Source organism: Coregonus lavaretus (assembly GCF_964263955.1).
Source record: "Coregonus lavaretus genome assembly, chromosome: 4".
In the NCBI taxonomy this organism is placed as follows: Eukaryota; Metazoa; Chordata; class Actinopteri; order Salmoniformes; family Salmonidae; genus Coregonus; species Coregonus lavaretus.
Genome location: NC_139991.1, coordinates 36,530,365 through 36,553,983, shown reverse-complemented (window position 1 = coordinate 36,553,983; position 23,619 = coordinate 36,530,365). Strand labels below are relative to the sequence as shown.

At 44.1% G+C, this 23,619-nt stretch overlaps 1 protein-coding gene across 1 annotated transcript in view; it reads right to left on the bottom strand.

Annotated features, from left to right (window-relative positions):
• The window catches only part of LOC311127651 (calmodulin-regulated spectrin-associated protein 1-B-like), a 190,689-nt gene that overhangs the window by 106,004 nt on the left and 61,066 nt on the right, over positions 1-23,619 (bottom strand). Inside the window, exon 3 of the mRNA XM_084159485.1 lies at positions 6,786-7,048. Within this exon, the coding sequence (XP_084015611.1) occupies positions 6,786-7,048 (263 nt within the window). The remainder of the gene's footprint in view (positions 1-6,785; positions 7,049-23,619) is intronic.

The window sequence follows — 23,619 nt, the reverse complement described above, 5'->3', positions numbered from 1 at the left end:
CCGTCTGTATGTAATAACAAAAAAAAACTTTATGGGCTAATAACGTACAAATGTAACACACAAAAAAACAAAATACTGCAAAGTTGCTTAGGAGCTAGAAGCAGAGCTGCCATGTCTGTTGGCACCATCTTGCGCAACAATTCTAAATGCAATTGAGTGTTAAAAACAGTTTTTTGGACTAAATTAAAAATAACTATTTTTATTTCTCAACTGTTAATTTAAGTGAGCTTCGCATTCACCATTCAAATGCATAGGCAACGGAAGGCAGGCTTCATCAGCGCGTCACAGCATTTTGCAATGAGCTGGAGGCAGAATGCATTTAGAAAACATATACAGTGGGGAGAACAAGTATTTGATACACTGCCGATTTTGCAGGTTTTCCTACTTACAAAGCATGTAGAGGTCTGTAATTTTTATCATAGGTACACTTCAACTATCTAAAACAAAAATCCAGAAAATCACATTATGATTTTTAAGTAATTCATTTGCAATTTATTGCATGACATAAGTATTTGATCACCTACCAACCAGTAAGAATTCCAGCTCTCACAGACCTGTTAGTTTTTCTTTAAGAAGCCCTCCTGTTCTCCACTCATTACCTGTATTAACTGCACCTGTTTGAACTCGTTACCTGTATAAAAGACACCTGTCCACACACTCAAACAGACTCCAACCTCTCCATAATGGCCAAGACCAGAGAACTGTGTAAGGACATCAGGGATAAAATTGTAGACCTGCACAAGGCTGGGATGAGCTACAGGACAATAGGCAAACAGCTTGGTGAGAAGGCAACAACTGTTGCCGCAATTATTAGAAAATTGAAGAAGTTCAAGATGACGGTCAATCACCCTCGGTCTGGGGCTCCATGCAAGATCTCACCTCGTGGGGCATCAATGATCATGAGGAAGGTGAGGGATCAGCCCAGAACTACACGGCAGGACCTGGTCAATGACCTGAAGAGAGCTGGGACCACAGTCTCAAAGAAAACCATTAGTAACACACTACGCCATCATGGATTAAAATCCTGCAGCGCACGCAAGGTCCCCCTGCTCAAGCCAGCGCATGTCCAGGCCCGTCTGAAGTTTGCCAATGACCATCTGGATGATCCAGAGGAGGAATGGGAGAAGGTCATGTGGTCTGATGAGACAAAAATAGAGCTTTTTGGTCTAAACTCCACTCGCCGTGTTTGGAGGAAGAAGAGGATGAGTACAACCCCAAGAACACCATCCCAACCGTGAAGCATGGGGACAGGACGACTGCACCGTATTGAGGGGAGGATGGATGGGGCCATGTATCGCGAGATCTTGGCCAACAACCTCCTTCCCTCAGTAAGAGCATTGAAGATGGGTCGTGGCTGGGTCTTCCAGCATGACAACAACCCGAAACACACAGCCAGGGCAACTAAGGAGTGGCTCCGTAAGAAGCATCTCAAGGTCCTGGAGTGGCCTAGCCAGTCTCCAGACCTGAACCCAATAGGAAATCTTTGGAGGGAGCTGAAAGTCCGTATTGCCCAGCGACAGCCCCGAAACCTGAAGGATCTGGAGGAGGTCTGTATGGAGGAGTGGGCCAAAATCCCTGCTGCAGTGTGTGCAAACCTGGTCAAGACCTACAGGAAACGTATGATCTCTGTAATTGCAAACAAAGGTTTCTGTACCAAATATTAAGTTCTGCTTTTCTGATGTATCAAATACTTATGTCATGCAATAAAATGCAAATTAATTACTTAAAAATCATACAATGTGATTTTCTGGATTTTAGTTTTAGATTCCGTCTCTCACAGTTGAAGTGTACCTATGATAAAAATGACAGATCTCTACATGCTTTGTAAGTAGGAAAACCTGCAAAATCGGCAGTGTATCAAATACTTGTTCTCCCCACTGTAGCTAGTTAATTGTTTGAAACCTGAACATTTTACTACATATGAGGCATGTTTTACCTTGCTTCAAAGTAGTCTAAGCAAAATCTGACCATATCCGTGGAGGCAATTATTTTATAAAGCCTTCCATATGCCATTGAAACCAGTAGCCTATTTTTTTCATGTTCTACTGGTTTTCAACTTTCTTTCATTGACCGGTAGCCAAATGCACATTCACGTGTAGCCTCCTGCCTTGTGCGCATTGCTATGCTAATAATGTTAAAGAAATAGTTTATCAACATTTTAAGCTAAACGTTCTAATCGTTTGCATCAGATTCATTACTTTTTCTTTCATGTAGCCAAGGCCTACTGGTTGTAGGAATTTGGGATCTATCGTTTCACAACTGTCCCACAGTCTGTTTCGGCAGAAGGAAAGGCAGCGTGCGCAATTTGGGCAGCCCGCGCGGCAATTACCAAATAGATGATTGTTGAGTAGTGACTGTCAGTGAAAAGTAGAGGCCCACCAGGCATATCGCAATATTTCAAAATTCAATCGTGGGAAAACAAAGTTTGGAAAACAAATGGCTACTGCTGTAAATAGAAGACAATGAAAAGACTAATCGGTCTTTTAGTTACCAAAATTCTCTAAGTGAACAACAGTCGGCCTATAGCCTATCTTATTGGCACCAGCGGAGAGCATTGACCAGTTCCCCGGTGAGTGCGCACTGCGCATATTCACTCTATCATTGTTGGGTCAGCGCCAATTAAAAGTTTGTTGTGGACAATAATTTCAGCCTCCAGTTTAGATGGACATCATATTCTATTTGAGTGTCCCCTTCTCATAGGCCTATTACATGGACAACATCGTTTTTATTTATCTGTTTGTCAGTGTCAGCAGAGTAGGCTAAACTGTAATGTGTCATATACACATCTCCAGTCATAAAGTGTAGTAGAACGGAATTATTATTTTTTTCCCCGTGCAAAGAAAGATATAGCCTAAAGCCCAGGCATCTAAGTGCTTAGCCATGCATTGTACAGTCTTTTTTGCAAACAGTGATTGAGTTACATTATTGGCCTACATTATGACTATCCAATCTACTCATAGCCTACTATTCGTAATGTTATCTTACATAAGTCTGGAAATGCGATGACGCTTGAATTTTTATGGTAAAAATATGCTTTCCCAAACTAGAAACTCACGCAGCGCCTATGTGATTTTGCTGTTCATTAATAGAATTCTTGGCTGAGGAAAAGTACAGTGCATTCGGAAAGTATTCAAACCCCTTGAATTTTTTCAAATTTTGTTACGTTACAGCCTTATTCTAAAATTGATTAAATATTTAAAAAATATCTGCAATCTACACACAATATCCCATAATAACAAAGCGAAAACAGGTTTAGACATTTTTGCAAATGGAATAATATATATAAAACAGAAATACCTTATTTACATACAGCACCAGTCAAAAGTTTGGACACCTACTCATTCAAGGGTTTTTCTATATTTTTACTATTTTCTACATTGTAGAATAATAATGAAGACATCAAAACTATGAAATAACACATATGGAATCATGTAGTAACCAAAAAAGTGTTAAACAAATCAAAATGTATTTGAGATGAGATTCTTCAAAGTACCCACCCTTTCCCTTGATGACATCTTTGCACACTCTTGGCATTCTCTCAACCAGCTTCATGAGGTAGTCCCCTGGAATGCATTTCAATTAACAGGTGTGCCTTCTTAAAAGTTAATTTGTGGAATTTCTTTCCTCCTTAATGCGTTTGAGCCAATCAGTTGTGTTGTGACAAGGTAGGGTTGGTATACAGAAGATAGCCCTATTTGGTAAAAGACCAAGTCCATATTATGTCAAGAACAGCTCATATAAGCAAAGAGAAATGACAGTCCATCATTACTTTAAGACATGAAGGTCAGTCAATCCGGAAAATGTCAAGAACTTTGAAAGTTTCTTCAAGTGCAGTCGCAAAAACCATCAAGCGCTATGATGAAACTGGCTCTCATGAGGACCGCCACAGGAATGGAAGACCCAGAATTACCTCTGCTGCAGAGGATAAGCCTCAGAAATTGCAGCCCAAATAAGTGCTTCACAGAGTTCAAGTAACAGACACATCTCAACATTAACGGTTCAGAGGAGACCGCGTGAGTCAGGCCTTCATGGTCGAATTGCTGCAAAGAAACCACTACTAAAGGACCCCAATAAGAAGAAGAGACTTGCTTGGGCCAAGAAACATGAGCAATGGACATTAGACCGGTGGAAATCTGTCCTTTGGTCTGGAAATCTGTCCTGGTCTTTGTGAGACGCAGAGTAGGTGAACGGATGATCTCCGCATGTGTGGTTCCCACCGTGAAACATGGAGGAGGTGTGATGGTGCTTTGCTGGTGACACTGTCTGCGATTTATTTACAATTCAAGGCACACTCAACCAACATGGCTGCCACAGCATTCTGCAGCGATACGCAATCCCATCTGGTTTGCGCTTAGCGGGACAACCATTTGTTTTTACACAGGACAATGACCCAAAACACACCTCCAGGCTGTGTAAGGGCTATTTGACCAAGGAGTGATGGAGTGCTGCATCAGATGACATGGCCTCCACATTCACACAACCTCAACCCAATTGAGATGGTTTGGGATGAGTTGGACCGCAGAGTGAACTCATTACCGGCAAACTACCCGCGCCCCAAGACACATACAGCACCCGATGTCACAGGAAGGCCAAAAAGATCATCAAGGATATCAACCACCGGAGCCACTGCCTGTTCACCCCGCTATCATCCAGAAGGCGAGGTCAGTACAGGTGCATCAAAGCTGGGACAGAGAGAATGAAAAACCGCTTCTATCTCAAGGCCATCAGACTGTTAAATAGCCATCACTAGCACATTAGAGCCTGCTGCTGCCTATTGAAATCACTGGCCACTTTAAGAAATGGAACACTAGTCACTTTAATAATGTTTACATATCTTGCACTACTCATCTCATATGTACAGTGAGGGAAAAAAGTATTTGATCCCCTGCTGATTTTGTACGTTTGCCCACTGACAAAAACATGAACAGTCTATAATTTTTATGGTAGAAACGTCTGACCTCTGTGATTGCCAACAAGGGTTTTGGCATCAAGTACTAAGTCATGTTTTGCAGAGGGGTCAAATACTTATTTCCCTCATTAAAATGCAAATCAATTGATAACATTTTTGACATGCGTTTTTCTGGATTTTTTTGTTGTTCTTCTATCTCTCACTGTTCAAATAAACCTACCATTAAAATTAGACTGATCTTTTCTTTGTCAGTGGGCAAGCATACAAAATCAGCAGGGGATCAAATAATTTTTTCCCTCACTGTATATACTGCATTCTATAATATTCTTCTGTATCTTAGTCCATGCCGCTCTGTCATTGCTTGTCCATATATGTATATATTCTTCAATCCCATTCCTTACTTTTTTGTGTGTATTGGGTATATGTTGTGAAATTGTTAGATATTACTGCACTGTCGGAGCTAGAAGCACAAGCATTTAGCTACACCCGCTATAACATCTGCTAAACACGTGAATGTGACAAATAACATTTGATTTGAAAAGCAGCCAACAAGTGCTCAGCATATGTGGGAACTCCTTCAAGACTGTTGGAAAAGCATTCCTCGTGAAGCTGGTTGAGAGAATGCCAAGAGTGTGCAAAGCTGTCATCAAGGCAAAGGGTGGCTATTTAAAGAATCTCAAATAATAAAATATATTTTGATTTGTTTAACACTTTTTGGGTTACTACATGATTCCATATGTGTCATTTCATAGTTGATGTCTTCACTATTATTCTACAATGTAGAAAATAGTAAAAATAAAGAAAAACCCTTGAATGAGTAGGTGTTCTAAAACTTTTGACCGGTAGTGTATGTATACACATACATACACTACATGAACAAAAGTATGTGGACACCTGCTCGTCGAACTTCTCATTCCAAAAATCAAGGCCATTAATATGGAGTTGGTCCCCCCCCCTTTGCTGCTATAACAGCCTCCACTGTTCTGGGAAGGCTTTCCAGTAGATATTGGAACATTGCTGTGCGGACTTCCTTCCATTCAGCCACGAGCATTAGTGAGGTCGGGCACTGGTGTTGGTTTAGATTAGGCCTGGCTCGCAGTCGGCATTCCAATTCAACCCAAAGGTGTTCAATGTGGTTGAGGTCAGGGCTCTGTGCAGGCCAGTCATGTTCTTCCACACCGATCTCGACAAACCATTTCACAAAGTGTTGCTATTCCTGATTGTGCTCTCATCAGGCATTATAGGACTCATGATCATATGGAATCAGGAATACCAACACTTTGTAAACGAAAATGAACTACAGTAACTGTTGGCATTTAATTTTCCCGCTGTACCGAAACCGAACCCGTGACCCAAAAACAGCAGTACGTACCGAACTGTGGGTTACACCCCTAAAGTACAGTAAAACAAAAACACACGTACACAATGTTTTACAATTCTTACTAACACACACAGTGCTGGTGTCTGTGCTGCTAATTTGGCCAGAAGACATGCCACAGCAGGGTCAAAGCAGATGGCCTTCCTGTCCCCATCGTTCCCTACTGTTGACAGGCGTTACAATACTGTCACTGTAGCGCCACATTTACTGCTGTAAACACCACCAGGCATAGCTGCTGCACTAAAAGTACAAAAACAAAACAGAGGGCTTCTTATTTCCTATTTGGTATACAAACCAACATTTTATTAGGGTTACTTCATTTGTATCAATAAAACTGTAGGGGAGTTAAATGAAACAACTCCAAAAGCCAGAGCCAAATATGGACGCAGACACATAGCAACACATACCCTCCGACACTAAGCTTTCCCAGCCCAAACTCAAACCCTAAACCCATAATCCAACTACAACTCCCTATCCAGCCCAGTACGTTCTACTCACCATCTTGATGGGGCTACAGTCCAGGTCGCCGTCGGAGACTGGGTTGTTGTCGCTCTCCAGGACGTAGATGCCTTTCCGGGAGAGGGCCTGGATGACGGACAGGTGGGACTGCAGCGCCGAGGCCTGCTCGCCCTTCAGGATGAGGCCACAGACACGGCAGTACAGCTCCCCGGACAGCAGCAGTCGGATGACGGGTGGCTTGATGTGCTCCTGCTCATACTGGTCCGTGTAGAAGGGGTCACGCAGGTCTTCTGGGATGTGGTCTGGAGGAGGGAGGGAGGAAGAGAGAGAGATGCAGAGGAGGAGGTGGAGAGAAAAAAGAGAGAGTCAAGTTGAATTAAAATTGTTGGTAGATACAGTGGGGAGAATAAGTATTTGATACACTGCCGATTTTGCAGGTTTTCCTACTTACAAAGCATGTAGAGGTCTGAAATATTTATCATAGGTACACTTCAACTGTGAGAGACGGAATCTAAAACAAAAATCCTGAAAATCACATTGTATGATTTTTAAGTAATTCATTTGCATGACATAAGTATTTGATCACCTACCAACCAGTAAGAATTCCGGCTCTCACAGACCTGTTAGTTTTTCTTTAAGAAGCCCTCCTGTTCTCCACTCATTACCTGTATTAACTGCACCTGTTTAAACTCGTTACCTGTATAAAAGACAACTGTCCACACACTCAATCAAACAGACTCCAACCTCTCCACAATGGCCAAGAACAGAGAGCTGTGTAAGGACATCAGGGATAAAATTGTAGACCTGCACAAGGCTGGGATGGGCTACAGGACAATAGGCAAGCAGCTTGGTGAGAAGGCAACAACTGTTGGCGCAATTATTAGAAAATGGAAGAAGTTCAAGATGACAGTCAATCACCCTCGGTCTGGGGCTCCATGCAAGATCTCACCTCGTGGGGCATCAATGATCATGAGGAAGGTGAGGGATCAGCCCAGAACTACACGGCAGGACCTGGTCAATGACCTGAAGAGAGCTGCGACCACAGTCTCAAAGAAAACCATTAGTAACACACTACGCCATCATGGATTAAAATCCTGCAGCGCACGCAAGGTCCCCCTGCTCAAGCCAGCGCATGTCCAGGCCCGTCTGAAGTTTGCCAATGACCATCTGGATGATCCAGAGGAGGAATGGGAGAAGGTCATGTGGTCTGATGAGACAAAAATAGAGTTTTTTGGTCTAAACTCCACTCACCGTGTTTGGAGGAAGAAGAGGATGAGTACAACCCCAAGAACACCATCCCAACCGTGAAGCATGGGGATGCTTTTCTGCAAAGGGGACAGGACGACTGCACCGTATTGAGGGGAGGATGGATGGGGCCATGTATCGCGAGATCTTGGCCAACAACCTCCTTCCCTCAGTAAGAGCATTGAAGATGGGTCGTGGCTGGGTCTTCCAGCAAGACTGTTACGAACCCCGTGGCTTTAAACGTCTAGGGGGGGATGGACAAGAGACCCGTAACATAATTCATGCAACTTAGAATCGTGACATGGAACAGTGAGAACAAAAACTACACGACAACCATAAACTACCGTCAAACATAAAATGTTTATTTTTGAACACACGGTAAAGGTTTGGGAAAAAGGGCTGAGCAGGACCCAAGAAATGAAACAATAGTGTGAAAAACCCCTAAACTGATCTTGCCTGCCTCAAGAACCGCTAAGCTACTGCTAATCATACAAAAATACAGTGGGTGGTCCGCTCAGGTCTAACTAGTGTTTTTAGACAGTTTTCTTCCTACGGTTAACGTATGCCCAAGGGCAACTTGCTTAAATTCCCCTTTTCCCAGAAACACACAACAAAGTTACCAAACAGAGTAACCAGCAAATGAGTGAGTACACAAAACACCACAGTATCCATACTCACATACGGAAAATAGTCTCCTCTCTACAAACACAACTGACCGGCTTTTAAACAATGGGATGTGTGATTGAAAAACCAGAAACAGGTGGTGCAATGCAGAGGAATGTCCACTGATTGGTCCACCTCAGCAATCAGCAGACACCCCAACGACCACCAATCAGGAACATACAGGACACCTGTGATTAGGGCAGAAGGAGAGGAAAAACACAAAAAGACACAGGATACCTGTATCCGTAACACTCCCACCCTTAAAAGAGCAAACCACAATGATTTGCGACACACGTACCATCACAACACCCAAAATTCAAAGATCAACCGCATCCTGACGGGATAACAAAAAACCTAGTTCTTTAAACACGAGACAAAGCATCTGCCAACGTATCACCCTGAGACTCTGGGTGATATGCGCTTGACACACGGTGTGTAACTGACAAGGATTTTAACACTTGTTTGAAAAGTTTAGAAAGGAAATTCGTACCCTGATCAGTTTGTACCACCTTAGGTAACCCAAAAGTTAAGAATTTGATCAACGCTTTACTCACCACAGGAGCAGTAATCCTTCGCAGAGGAATGGCCTCTGGGTACCTGGTGGCCACACACATAATCGTCAACAGAAACTGGTTACCAGATTTTGTCTTTGGTAATGGTCCAACACAATCAACCATCACATGTTCGAATGTTTCACCTATGGCCGGTATGGGACAAAGAGGCGCGGGAGGAATAACCTGGTTCGGTTTCCCAGTCACTTGACAGGTGTGGCAAGTCCGACAGAACTGAGCCACACCTCGTTTTAAACCAGGCCAAAAGAAATGTCGCAAAACCCGATCATAAGTCTTGGTGACTCCCAGATGTCCGGACCACTAGTGATCATGAGCGAGGGATAAAACATTTTGTCGAAAGGCTGTAGGAATCACTATTTGGTAAACAGCATTCCAATCTCCGCCAGCGTCAACATGGGATGTCCATTTACGCATGAGGAGATTACCATCAATGAAGTATGCCATGTTTTTCTTCTTTAGCTCCTCCTCTGAGACAACACTAGAAAAACATTTAGCCAGGCTAATGTCAACCTTCAGGTTAGCGATCAGCTGCTCACGAGTGACTGGTAACTGTATTGCCTCAGCAACAAGTTCCACATCCTTCTTCCTTTCTCTGTGCTGTTGGTCAGACTGCACCAGCTTACCAGAGGTAGCACCCAAACTATCCTCTGGGTCACACTCTCTGAATAGAATCGTGTTCGACAAATCTATCACGTCACCCACTTGTCGTGCTTGAGCACGTGTGACAGCACAAGCGGGGAACACATCTGGATAACCCTGTGCCAGCTCCTCGGAGAGAGACTGGTCACTTTTATCCAATACCTCCAATATGGGTACCACCTTTCCTCCGGCAATATCGTTGTCCATTATAAATGTCACACCTTTTACTGGCAACATAGGACGTACTCCAACTCTGAACAATCCACTAACTAACTCAATGTGTACGTTCACAAAGTGCAATGGCACTGGGACGAATCCCATTTCAATTCCTTGTACTAACACACTGGAACCACAATATGTATTATTGGACAAGGGCAACACGTCAGATAGTATGAACGACTGCGCTGCACCAGTATCTCTGAGGATTCTAACCGGGCACTGAGATGCTTCGTCATCTGATATGGAAACAAACCCCTCAAAAATGAACGGTTCATAACTGTGATCTGGGACTGTGACTTTCAAACCACATTCACCATGAGGCATCTGCTTTGATTCCGGCCTTACAACCATACGAATCAGCCCAACACCCGTTGGCTGCCTGGCGTGCTGAGGCATCCCGTTTGCGTTTTAGCAGAAAGCAATCATTAACCATATGTCCCACCTTATGACAATATAAACAGTGACGCACATCTTTTGGGCGTGCTGGATGTACTGCTGGTCGACTAGGACTAAAAGTTAGCAACTCTGCGGCCCTGCTCTCCGTACGAGCCGAAAACACGCTCTTATGCGTAAACACAAACTCGTCTGCCAATACAGACGCTTCCGACAGTGAGGATACTTTCTGTTCGTTCAGATAAACTACAATGCGTTCGGGTAAGCAATTTTTTAACTCTTCTAACAAGATTAACTCCCGTAGAGAGTTAAAATCAGTTACCTTACTAGCACTGTGCCATTTGTCAAACAGATTTCCTTTGTCTCTAGCAAACTCCACATAAGTCTGAGTAGAATACTTTTTATGAGACCTAAATCTCTGTCGATATGCCTCAGGAACAAGCTCATAGGCACGAAGAACAGTAGCTTTGACCACGTCATAATTCAAGCTGTCTGCGCTGACAGAACCTCTTGGGCTTTACCTGTTAATTTACACTGAAGTAATAGGCACCATACCTCTTCGGGCCATTTCAATGATACTGCTATACGTTCAAAAACACTGAAATAGGAATCAACCTCTGACTCCCTAAACACAGGTACCAAGGTGATCTGTCTACTAATATCAAAAGTAGCAGACGACACAGCTGGTGAGGACGGCTCACTAGCAGGCATAGTATGAGCAGACTAACCTCGCGGTTTCTGCCTCTAGTTCCAGTTTACGCCTCTCCAGTTCTTGATCAAGCCTACGCGTCTCCTGTTCTGCCTCTAGCTTACGCGTCTCATGTTCTGCCTCTAGCTTACGCGTCTCCTGTTCTGCCTCTAGCTTACGCGTCTCCTGTTCTGCCTCTAGCTTACGCATTTCCAGCTTGTCTTGCCTGATTTGTGCCCGCTCTTCCGCCTCCATTTGGAGCCGTGTCGAGCGGACATCCATCCTAACATCACTGTCGGACAGTGGGGAGAGTGGGTCAAAACGGGGCAATGTGGCTGGAGCCTCGTCCTCAGACACCGACAGGCTTACAGGAGCAGCAGCCACATCCCCTACAGGAGCAGCAGACTCAGGCGGCGGTAACTCCAGCACTCGCTCGTTCAACAATATCTCTAACACTGTTTTCCTAACTTCTGCTTTCACTAAAACCTTTGATATGGGTACAGAAGTGGTCAGCCAAAGCCTGTAGATCCACTCTACGGCAATTCTCAAAAACCTCCCACGTAGAGTTTTCCAAAAAGGCATCCAACTCAAAAGTAGCCATCTTAAACTAGCAACACGAGCCGACGAATACTGAACACAAAACCAGTTAGTTACAGCTGCCAAGCTCAACACTGAACCAGACACTACACTAATTTGCATGAGTAGCATGCAAAACTACACGACAACCATGAACTACCGTCAAACATAAAATGTTTATTTTTGAACACACGGTAAAGGTTTGGGAAAAAGGGCTGAGCAGGACCCAAGAAATGAAACAATAGTGTGAAAAACCCCTAAACTGATCTTGCCTGCCTCAAGAACCGCTAAGCTACTGCTAATCATACAAAAATACAGTGGGTGGTCCGCTCAGGTCTAACTAGTGTTTTTAGACAGTTTTCTTCCTACGGTTAACGTATGCCCAAGGGCAACTTGCTTAAATTCCCCTTTTCCCAGAAACACACAACAAAGTTACCAAACAGAGTAACCAGCAAATGAGTGAGTACACAGGACACCACAGTATTCATACTCACATACGGAAAATAGTCTCCTCTCTACAAACACAACTGACCGGCTTTTAAACAATGGGATGTGTGATTGAAAAACCAGAAACAGGTGGTGCAATGCAGAGGAATGTCCACTGATTGGTCCACCTCAGCAATCAGCAGACACCCCAACGACCACCAATCAGGAACATACAGGACACCTGTGATTAGGGCAGAAGGAGAGGAAAAACACAAAAAGACACAGGATACCTGTATCCGTAACAATGACAACGACCCGAAACACACAGCCAGGGCAACTAAGGAGTGGCTCCATAAGAAGCATCTCAGGGTCCTGGAGTGGCCTAGCCAGTCTCCAGACCTGAACCCAATAGAAAATCTTTGGAGGGAGCTGAAAGTCTGTATTGCCCAGCGACAGCCCCGAAACCTGAAGGATCTGGAGAAGGTCTGTATGGAGGAGTGGGCTATAGGAAACGTATGATCTCTGTAATTGCAAACAAAGGTTTCTGTACCAAATATTAAGTTCTGCTTTTCTGATGTATCAAATACTTATGTCATGCAATAAAATGCAAATTAATTACTTAAAAATCATACAATGTGATTTTCTGGATTTTTGTTTTAGATTCCGTCTCTCACTGTTGAAGTGTACCTATGATAAAAATTACAGACCTCTACATACTTTGTAAGTAGGAAAACCTGCAAAATCGGCAGTGTATCAAATACTTGTTCTCCCCACTGTAACTATGGTATACTGAAGTATAATTACAAGCATTCCATAAGTGTCAGGCTTTTATTGACAATTACTTTAAGTTTATGCAAAGAGTCAATATTTGCAGTGTTGACCCTTCTTTTTCAAGACCTCTGCAATCCGCCCTGGCATGCTGTCAATTAACTTCTGGGCCACATCCTGATTGATGGCAGCCCATTCTTGCATAATCAATGCTTGGAGTTTGTCAGAATTTGTGGGTTTTTGTTTGTCCACCCGCCTCTTGAGGATTGACCACAAGTTCTCAATGGGATTAAGGTCTGGGGAGTTTCCTGGTCATGGACCCAAAATGTCGATGTTTTGTTCCCCGAGCCACTTAGTTATCACTTTTGCCTTATGGCAAGGTGCTCCATCATGCTGGAAAAGGCATTGTTCGTCACCAAACTGTTCTTGGATGGTTGGGAGAAGTTGCTCTCGGAGGATGTGTTGGTACCATTCTTTATTCATGGCTGTGTTCTTAGGCAAAATTGTGAGTGAGCCCACTCCCTTGGCTGAGAAGCAACCCCACACATGAATGGTCTCAGGATGCTTTACTGTTGGCATGACACAGGACTGATGGTAGCGCTCACCTTGTCTTCTCCGGACAAGCTTTTTTCCGGATGCCCCAAACAATCGGAAAGGGGATTCATCAGAGAAAATTACTTTACCCCAGTCCTCAGCAGTAAAATCTCTGTACCTTTTGCAGAATATCAGTCTGTCCCTGATGGTTTTCCTGGAGAGAAGTGGCTTCCTCGCTGCCATTCTTGACACCAGGCCATCCTCCAAAAGTCTTTGCCTCAATGTGTGCAGATGCACTCACACTTGCCTGCTGCCATTCCCGAGCAAGCTCTGCACTGGTGGTGCACCGATCACGCAGCTGAATCAACTTTAGGAGATGGTCCTGGCGCTTGCTGGACTTTCTCAGGCGCCCTGAAGCCTTCTTCACAACAATTGAACCTCTCTCCTTGAAGTTCTTGATGATCCGATAAATGGTTGATTTAGGTGCAATCTTACTAGCAGCAATATCCTTGCCTGTGAAGCCCTTTTTGTGCAAAGCAATGATGACGGCTCGTGTTTCCTTGCAGGTAACCATGGTTAACAATGATTTTAAGCATCACCCTCCTTTTAAAGCTTCCAGTCTTTTATTCTAACTCAATCAGCATGACAGAGTGATCTCCAGCCTTGTCCTCGTCAACACTCTCACCTGTGTTAACGAGAGAATCACTGACATGATGGCAGCTGGTCCTTTTGTGGCAGGGCTGAAATGCAGTGGAAATGTTTTTTGGGAATTAAGTTCATTTTCATGGCAAAGAGGGACTTTGCAATTAATTGCAATTCATCTGATCACTCTTCATGACATTCTGGAGTATATGCAAATTGCCATCATAAAAACTGAGGCAGCAGACTTTGTGAAAATTAATATTTGTGTCATTCTCAAAACTTTTGACCACGACTGTAGTACTGTGCGCCTCCCATAGTCTGTTTTGGACTTGGGGACTGTGAAGAGACCTCTGGTGGCATGTCTTGTGGGGTATGTATGGGTGTCCGAGCTGTGTGCCAGTAGTTCAAACAGACAGCTCTGTGCATTCAACATGTCAATACCTCTCACAAATACAAGCAGTGATGAAGTCAATCTCTCCTCCACTTTGAGCCAGGAGAGATTGACATGCATATTATTAATGTTAGCTCTCTGTGTACATCCAAGGGCCAGCCATGCTGCCCTGTTCGGGGCCAATTGTAATTTTCCTAAGTCCCTCTTTGTGGCACCTGACCACACGACTGAACAGTAGTCCAGGTGAGACAAAACTAGGGCCTGTAGGACCTGCCTTGTGGATAGTGCTGTTAAGAATGCTGAGCAGCGCTTTATTATAGACAGACTTCTCCCCATCCTAGCTACTGTTTTGTCAATATGTTTTGACCATGACAGTTTACAATCCAGGGTTACTCCAAGCAATTTAGTCTCCTCAAATTGCTCAATTTCCACATTATTCATTACAAGATTTAGTTGAGGTTTAGGGTTTAGTGAGTGATTTGCCCAAATAAAATGCTTTTAGTTTTAGAAATATTTAGGACTAACTTATTCCTTGCCACCCATTCTGAAACTAACTGCAGCTCTTTGTTAAGTGTTGCTGTCATTTCAGTTGCTGTGGTAGCTGACGTTTATAGTTTTGAGTCATCTGCATACGTACACACACACACACTGGCTTTACTCAAAGCCAGTGGCATGTCGTTAGTAAAGATTGAAAAAAAGTAAAGGGCCTAGACAGCTGCCCTGGGAAATTCCTGATTCTACCTGGATTTTGTTGGAGAGGCTTCAATTAAAGAACCTCCTCTGTGTTCTGTTAGACAGGTAACTCTTTATCCACATTATAGCAGGGGGTGTAAAGCCATAAAGTATGGCTGTTACTGTGACAGTATTACCGCCACACCGGCGGTCACGAGTCATAACGGCAGTCAAATTCCACATGACCGTTTAGTCACGGTAATTAGGCTTCTCCAAGCTCTGATGCTGCTGCTGGTCATTAGTAGCCTACCAAACATGCTAACTGCCTGGTACTCAGCACTCTATTGCCCCTCTAATCACTCTGACATCAATGCAAATGTATTCAAAAATCTAATCAAACACTTAATGAGAGCCCATGAGCTCAGGTTGTGCAAAATTTTTATAGGCTATGCAATTGCGGCAGAAAACAGAGTGATGGCCGCTAATAAAAATACGAGGATCCAATCATCTTTATATAGGCTAGACCTACTATATTTATTTCTCAACTTTCCTAATATTAAGCATATTGCTTATATTTATAACAGGAGTATAGCCTACCTGGCTGGCATGAAAATAAACCACGGGGAAAAGCGTCCTCCAGTCGCTATTTAAGTGCATTGATGACATGTTCCAAAAAGGTCTGCATCAGTGGCTTGTAGGTTATGTGTGGAAGCCAGGAGATGCTATATGTGTTTATGTTAATTAACGGTCAATTACCATGAGACCGACAGTTATTTGTTTGACAATCACAGGCTGTCGAAATTTCGTGACCGCCACAGCCCTAACACATACGTTTTTCCAGCAACAGACTATGATCGATAATGTCAAAAGCCGCACTGAAGTCTAACAAAACAGCCCCACAATCTTTTTATCATCAATTTCGCTTAGCCAATCATCAGTCATTTGTGTAAGTGCTGTGCTTGTTGAATGTCCTTCCCTATAGGCGTGCTGAAAGTCTGTTGTCAATTTGTTTACTGTAAAATAGCACTGTGTCTGGTCAAACACAATTTTTTCCAAAAGTTTACTAAGGGTTGGTAACAGGCTGATTGGTCGGCTATTTGAGCCAGTAAAGGGGGCTTTACTATTCTTAGGTAGGGGAATAACTTTTGCTTCCCTCCAGGCCTGAGGGCACACACTTTCTAGTAGGCTTAAATTGAAGATATGGCAAATACGAGTGGCAATATCTTCCGCTATTATCCTCAGTAATTTTCCATCCAAGTTGTCGGACCCTGGTGGCTTGTCATTGTTGATAGACAACAATCACTTTTTCACCTCTTCCACACTTTCATAATTTGGTCAGATATACTTGGATGTGTAGTGTCATTGTTTGTTGCTGGCATGTCATGCCTAAATTTGCTAATCTTGCCAATGAAAAAATCCTTAAAGTAGTTGGCAATATCAGTGGGTTTTGTGATTAATGAGCCATCTGATTCAAATTTTGGCCCTTTTGCCAAAACTTTCATTTAAGGTGGGCCAAAGCTTGTTACTATCATTCTTTATGTCACTTACAGTGAGGGAAAAAAGTATTTGATCCCCTGCTGATTTTTTACATTTGCCCACTGACACAGAAATTATCAGTCTATAATTTTAATGGTAGGTTAATTTGAACTGCGAGATAGACAGAATAACAACAAAAAAATCCAGAAAAACGCATGTCAAAAATGTAATAAATTAATTTGCATTTTAAATGAGGGAAATAATTATTTGACCCCCTCTCAATTAGAAAGATTTCTGGCTCCCAGGTGTCTTTTATACAGGTAACAAGCTGAGATTAGGACCACACTCTTAAAGGGAGTGCTCCTAATCTCAGCTTGTTACCTGTATAAAAAGACACCTGTCCACAGAAGCAATTAATCAATCAGATTCCAAACTCTCCACCATGGCCAAGACAAACGAGCTTTCCAAGGATGTCAGGGACAAGATTGTAGAACTACACAAGGCTGGAATGGGCTACAAGACCATCGGCAAGCAGCTTGGTGAGAAGGTGACAACAGTTGGTGCGATTATTTGCAAATGGAAGAAACACAAAAGAACTGTCAATCTACCTCGGCCTGGGGCTCCATGCAAGATCTCACCTCGTGGACTTGCAATGATCATGAGAACGGTGAGGAATCAGCCCAAAACTACACGGGAGGATCTTGTCAATGATCAAGGCACCTGGGACCATAGTCACCAAGAAAACAATTGGTAACACACTACGCCATGAAGGACTGAAATCCTGCAGCGCCCGCAAGGTCCCCCTGCTCAAGAAAGCACGTACAGTGGGGAGAACAAGTATTTGATACACTGCCGATATTGAAGGTTTTCCTACTTACAAAGCATGTAGAGGACTGTCATTTTTATCATAGGTACACTTCAACTGTGAGAGACGGAATCTACAACAAAAATCCAGAAAATCACATTGTATGATTTTTAAGTAATTAATTTGCATTTTATTGCATGACATAAGTATTTGATACATCAGAAAAGCAGAACTTAATATTTGGTACAGAAACCTTTGTTTGCAATTACAGAGATCATCCGTTTCCTGTAGGTCTTGACCAGGTTTGCACACACTGCAGCAGGGATTTTGGCCCACTCCTCCATACAGACCTTCTCCAGATCCTTCAGGTTTCGGGGCTGTCGCTGGGCAATACGGACTTTCAGCTCCCTCCAAAGATGTTCTATTGGGTTCAGGTCTGGAGACTGGCTAGGCCACTCCAGGACCTTGAGATGCTTCTTACAGAGCCACTCCTTAGTTGCCCTGGCTGTGTGTTTCGGGTCGTTGTCATGCTGGAAGACCCAGCCACGACCCATCTTCAATGCTCTTACTGAGGGAAGGAGGTTGTTGGCCAAGATCTCGCAATACATGGCCCCATCCATCCTCCCCTCAATACGGTGCAGTCGTCCTGTCCCCTTTGCAGAAAAGCATCCCCAAAGAATGATGTTTCCACCTCCATGCTTCACGGTTGGGATGTTGTTCTTGGGGTTGTACTCATCCTTCTTCTTCCTCCAAACATGGCGAGTGGAGTTTAGACCAAAAAGCTCTATTTTTGTCTCATCAGACCACATGACCTTCTCCCATTCCACCTCTGGATCATGCATATGGTCATTGGCAAACTTCAGACGGGCCTGGACATGCGCTGGCTTGAGCAGAGGGACCTTACGTGCGCTGCAGGATTTTAATCCATGACGGCGTAGTGTGTTACTAATGGTTTTCTTAGAGACTGTGGTCCCAACTCTCTTCAGGTCATTGACCAGGTCCTGCCATGTAGTTCTGTAGCACCTTCCTCATGATCATTGATGCCCCACGAGGTGAGATCTTGCATGGAGCCCCAGACCGAGGGTGATTGACCGTCATCTTGAACTTCTTCCATTTTCTAATAATTGCGCCAACAGTTGTTGCCCTCTCACCAAGCTGCTTGCCTATTGTCCTGTAGCCCATCCCAGCCTTTTGCAGGTCTACAATTTTATCCCTGATGTCCTTACACAGCTCTCTGGTCTTGGCCATTGTGGAGAGGTTGGAGTCTGTTTGATTGAGTGTGTGGACAGGTGTCTTTTATACAGGTAACGAGTTCAAACAGGTGCAGTTAATACAGGTAATGAGTGGAGAACAGGAGGGCTTCTTAAAGAAAAACTAACAGGTCTGTGAGAGCCGGAATTCTTACTGGTTGGTAGGTGATCAAATACTTATGGCATGCAATAAAATGCAAATTAATTACTTAAAAATCATACAATGTGATTTTCTGGATTTTTTTAGATTCCGTCTCTCACAGTTGAAGTGTACCTATGATAAAAATTATAGACCTCTACATGCTTTGTAAGTAGGAAAACCTGCAAAATCGGCAGTATATCAAATACTTGTTCTCCCCACTGTATACAGGCTCGTCTGAAGTTTGCCAATGAACATCTGAATGATTCAGAGGAGAACTGGGTGAAAGTGTTGTGGTCAGATGAGACCAAATTGGAGCTCTTTGGCATCAACTCAACTCGCCGTGTTTGGAGGAGGAGGAATGCTGCCTATGACCCCAAGAACACCATCCCCACCGTCAAACATAATGTGGGGGTTCGTCTGGGATCTATCTCATTGATACTCATGCAAATTAGTTAGTGTCTGGTTCAGTGTTGAGCTTGGCAGCTGTAACTACCAGTTGTTTTTGTGTGTGTTCAGTATTCGACGGGTCGTGTTGCTAGTTTAGGATGGCTACTTTTGAGTTGGATGCATTTTTGGAAAACCCTACGTGGGAGGTTTTTGAGAATTGCCGTAGAGTGGATCTACAGGCTTTGGCTGACCACTTTTCTGTACCGATATCAAGGGTTTTAGTGAAAGCCGAAGTGAGGAAAGCAGTGTTAGAAATATTGTTGAGCGAGCGAGTGCTTGAGGTACCGCCGCCTGAGTCTGCTGCTCCTGTAGGGGATGTGGTTGCTGTTCCTGTAAGCCCATCAGTGTCTGAGGACGAGGCTAAGGCTCCAGCCACATTGCCCCGTTATGACCCACTCTCCCCACTGACTGACAGTGATGCCAGGATGGATGTCCGCTCGACACGACTCCAAATGGAAGCGGAAGAGCGGGCACAAATCAGGCTAGACAAGCTGGAAACGCGTAGGCTTGATCAGGAACTGGAGACGCGTAAGATGGAACTGGAGACGCGTAGGCTTGATCAAGAACTGGAGACGCGTAAGATGGAACTGGAGACGCGTAGGCTTGATCAAGAACTGGAGATGCGTAAAATGGAAATAGAGGCAGAAACAGCGAGGTTAGTCTCTGCTCATACTATGCCTGCTAGTGAGCCATCCTCACCAGCTGTGTCGTCTACTACTTTTGATATTAGTAGACAGATCACTTTGGTACCTGTGTTTAGGGAGTCAGAGGTTGATTCCTATTTCAGTGTGTTTGAACGTATAGCGGTAGCATTGAAATGGCCCGAAGAGGTATGGTGCCTATTACTACAGTGTAAATTAACAGGTAAAGCCCAAGAGGTTCTGTCAGCGCTACCTCTTGAAGACAGCTTAAATTATGACGTGGTCAAAGCTACTGTTCTTCGTGCCTATGAGCTTGTTCCTGAGGCATATCGACAGAGATTTAGGTCTCATAAAAAGGCTTCTACTCAGACTTATGTGGAGTTTGCTAGAGACAAAGGAAATCTGTTTGACAAATGGCACAGTGCTAGTAAGGTAACTGATTTTAACTCTCTACGGGAGTTAATCTTGTTAGAAGAGTTTAAAAATTGCTTACCCGAACGCATTGTAGTTTATCTGAACGAACAGAAAGTATCCTCACTGTCGGAAGCGTCTGTATTGGCAGACGAGTTTGTGTTGACGCATAAGAGCGTGTTTTCAGCTCATACGGAGAGCAGGGCTGCAGAGTTGCTAACTTTTAGTCCTAGTCGACCAGCAGTACATCCAGCACGCCCAAAAGATGTGCGTCACTGTTTCTATTGTCATAAGGTGGGACATTTGGTTAATGATTGCTTTCTGCTTAAACGCAAACCGGGGATGCCTCAGCACGCCAGGCCGCCAACGGGTGTTGGGCTGATTCGTACGGTTGTAAGGCCGGAATCAAGACAGAGGCCTCATAGTGAATGTGGTTTGAAAGTCCCTGTCCCAGATCACAGTTATGAACCGTTCATTTTTGAGGGGTTTGTTTCTATATCAGATGACGAAGCGTCTCAGCGTCCAGTTAGAATCCTCAGAGATACTGGTGCGGCGCAGTCGTTCATACTATCTGATGTGTTGCCCTTGTCCAATAATACATATTGTGGTTCCAATGTGTTAGTACAAGGAATTGAAATGGGATTCGTCCCCGTGCCATTGCACTTTGTCAACGTATACTCTGAGTTAGTCAGTGGAGTGTTCAGAGTTGGCGTACGTCCTATGTTGCCAGTAAAAGGTGTGACATTTATAATGGGCAACGATATTGCCGGAGGAAAGGTGATACCCGTATTGGAGGTATTGGATAAAAGTGACCAGTCTCTCTCCGAGGAGCTGGCACAGGGTTATCCAGATGTGTTCCCCGCTTGTGCTGTCACACGTGCTCAAGCACGACAAGTGGGTGAAGTGATAGATTTGTCGAACACGATTCTATTCAGAGAGTGTGACCCAGAGGATAGTTCGGGTGCTACCTCTGGTAAGCTGGTGCAGTCTGACCAACAGTCCAGAGAAAGGAAGAAGGATGTGGAACTTGTTGCTGAGGCAATACAGTTACCAGTTACTCGTGAGCAGCTGATCGCTAACCAAAAGGTTGACATTAGCCTGGCTAAATGTTTTTCTAGTGTTGTCTCAGAGGAGGAGCTAAAGAAGAAAAACATGGCATACTTTATTGATGGTAATCTCCTCATGCGTAAATGGACATCCCATGTTGACGCTGGCGGAGACTGGAATGCTGTTTACCAAATAGTGATTCCTACAGCCTTTCGACAAAATGTTTTATCCCTCGCTCATGATCACCAGTGGTCCGGACATCTGGGAGTCACCAAGACTTATGATCGAGTTTTGCGACATTTCTTTTGGCCTGGTTTAAAGCAAGATGTGGCTCAGTTCTGTCGGACTTGCCACACCTGTCAAGTAACTGGGAAACCGAACCAGGTTATTTCCCCCGCGCCTCTTTGTCCCATACCGGCCATAGGTGAACCATTCGAACATGTGTTGGTTGATTGTGTTGGACCATTACCAAAGACAAAATCTGGTAACCAGTTTATGTTGACGATTATGTGTGTGGCCACCAGGTACCCAGAGGCCATTCCTCTGCGAAGGATTACTGCTCCGGTGGTGAGTAAAGCGTTGATCAAATTCTTCTCAATTTTGGGTTACCTAAGGTGATACAAACTGATCAGGGTACGAATTTCCTTTCTAAACTTTTCAAACAAGTGTTAAAATCCAGAGTCTCAGGGTGCGCTTGAACGTTGGCATCAGACACTGAAGTCTATGCTCCGTAAATATTGCTTGGAATCTGAGAAAGATTGGGATGAGGGAGTTCCTCTAGTTTTGTTTGCTGTCCGTGAGACAGTACAGGAATCCCTAGGGTTCAGCCCAGCTGAACTGGTGTTTGGACACACCATGAGAGGACCTATGAAAGTCCTTAAGGATCAGTTTTTATCACAAGAGTTGTGTGTGAAAGAAAATGTGTTGGACTACGTTAGTCGCTTTCGTGAGCGCCTACATGGTGCCTGTGCTCTAGCAAAGGAAGCGCTGTCTTCCTCACAGAAACAGATGAAACGACACTATGACACACAGGCTGTTTCTCGTTCACTGCAGCCAGGTGACCAAGTTCTTGTATTGTTGCCTGTGCCAGGAGCGTCATTGTCAGCACGTTTCTCTGGTCCATATGTCATTGAAAAGAAACTAAGTGAAACTGACTACGTGATACAGACTCCTGATAGAAAACGCCAATCTCGTGTGTGCCACGTTAACATGTTGAAGACATACCACACCAGACCCGTCACTCAGATAGACAGTCCAGAGAAACTGGCCGAGTCGGCTGTCTCTATTGCTGCTACGGCTGTAGTGGGAGGTCATGTTAATGATGTGGACGGAGATGGTTTGGAGTTGCGCAATACTCAGCAGCAGTGTGCTAGATTGCCCAATTCAGAGATGCTGCTGTCTCTCCCGTCAAACCTGATTCATTTAACGGACAGACAGTCAGATGATATTGTGAGACTATTACACAGCTTTTCATGTCTTTTTAATGATGTTCCTACATGCACAAATGTGTTAGAACATGACATTAACGTTGGAAACGCTGCACCTATCAAGCAACATGCTTATCGTGTCAACGTCTCTAAAAGAAAGATAATGAGGGATGAGGTCGGTTATTTGCTGGAGAATAACCTGGCTATGCCAAGTTCAAGTCCTTGGAGTTCTCCGTGCATTCTGGTTCCTAAACCTGATGGGACGTCCAGATTATGTACGGACTATCGGAAGGTCAATGCTGTCACAGTGCCCGACTCGTTCCCGTTACCCAGACTAGATGACTGTATTGATACTGTTGGTGCTGCTACGTATGTAACCAAACTAGATCTTCTAAAAGGTTACTGGCAGGTGCCGTTAACCTCACGTGCCTCCGACATCTCTGCCTTTGTGACCCCAGATCACTTCCTACAATATGCTGTCATGGCATTTGGGATGCGGAACGCACCAGCCACTTTCCAACGCCTGGTTAACACAGTATTGGCTGGAGTTCCTAATTGTAGTGCTTACCTTGATGATCTGGTAATTTATTCAACTGAGTGGTCTGATCATGTTAACACTCTAAGGGTAGTGTGTGAACGTCTAGCAACCGCTTCTCTAACCCTGAACTTAGCAAAGTGCGAGTTTGGGAAGGCCACTGTTACTTATCTCGGTAAACAGGTCGGCCATGGTCAGGTGCGCCCTCTAGATGCCAAGGTCTCAGCTATAAATGCATTTCCCGCACCTACCACCAGAAGAGAG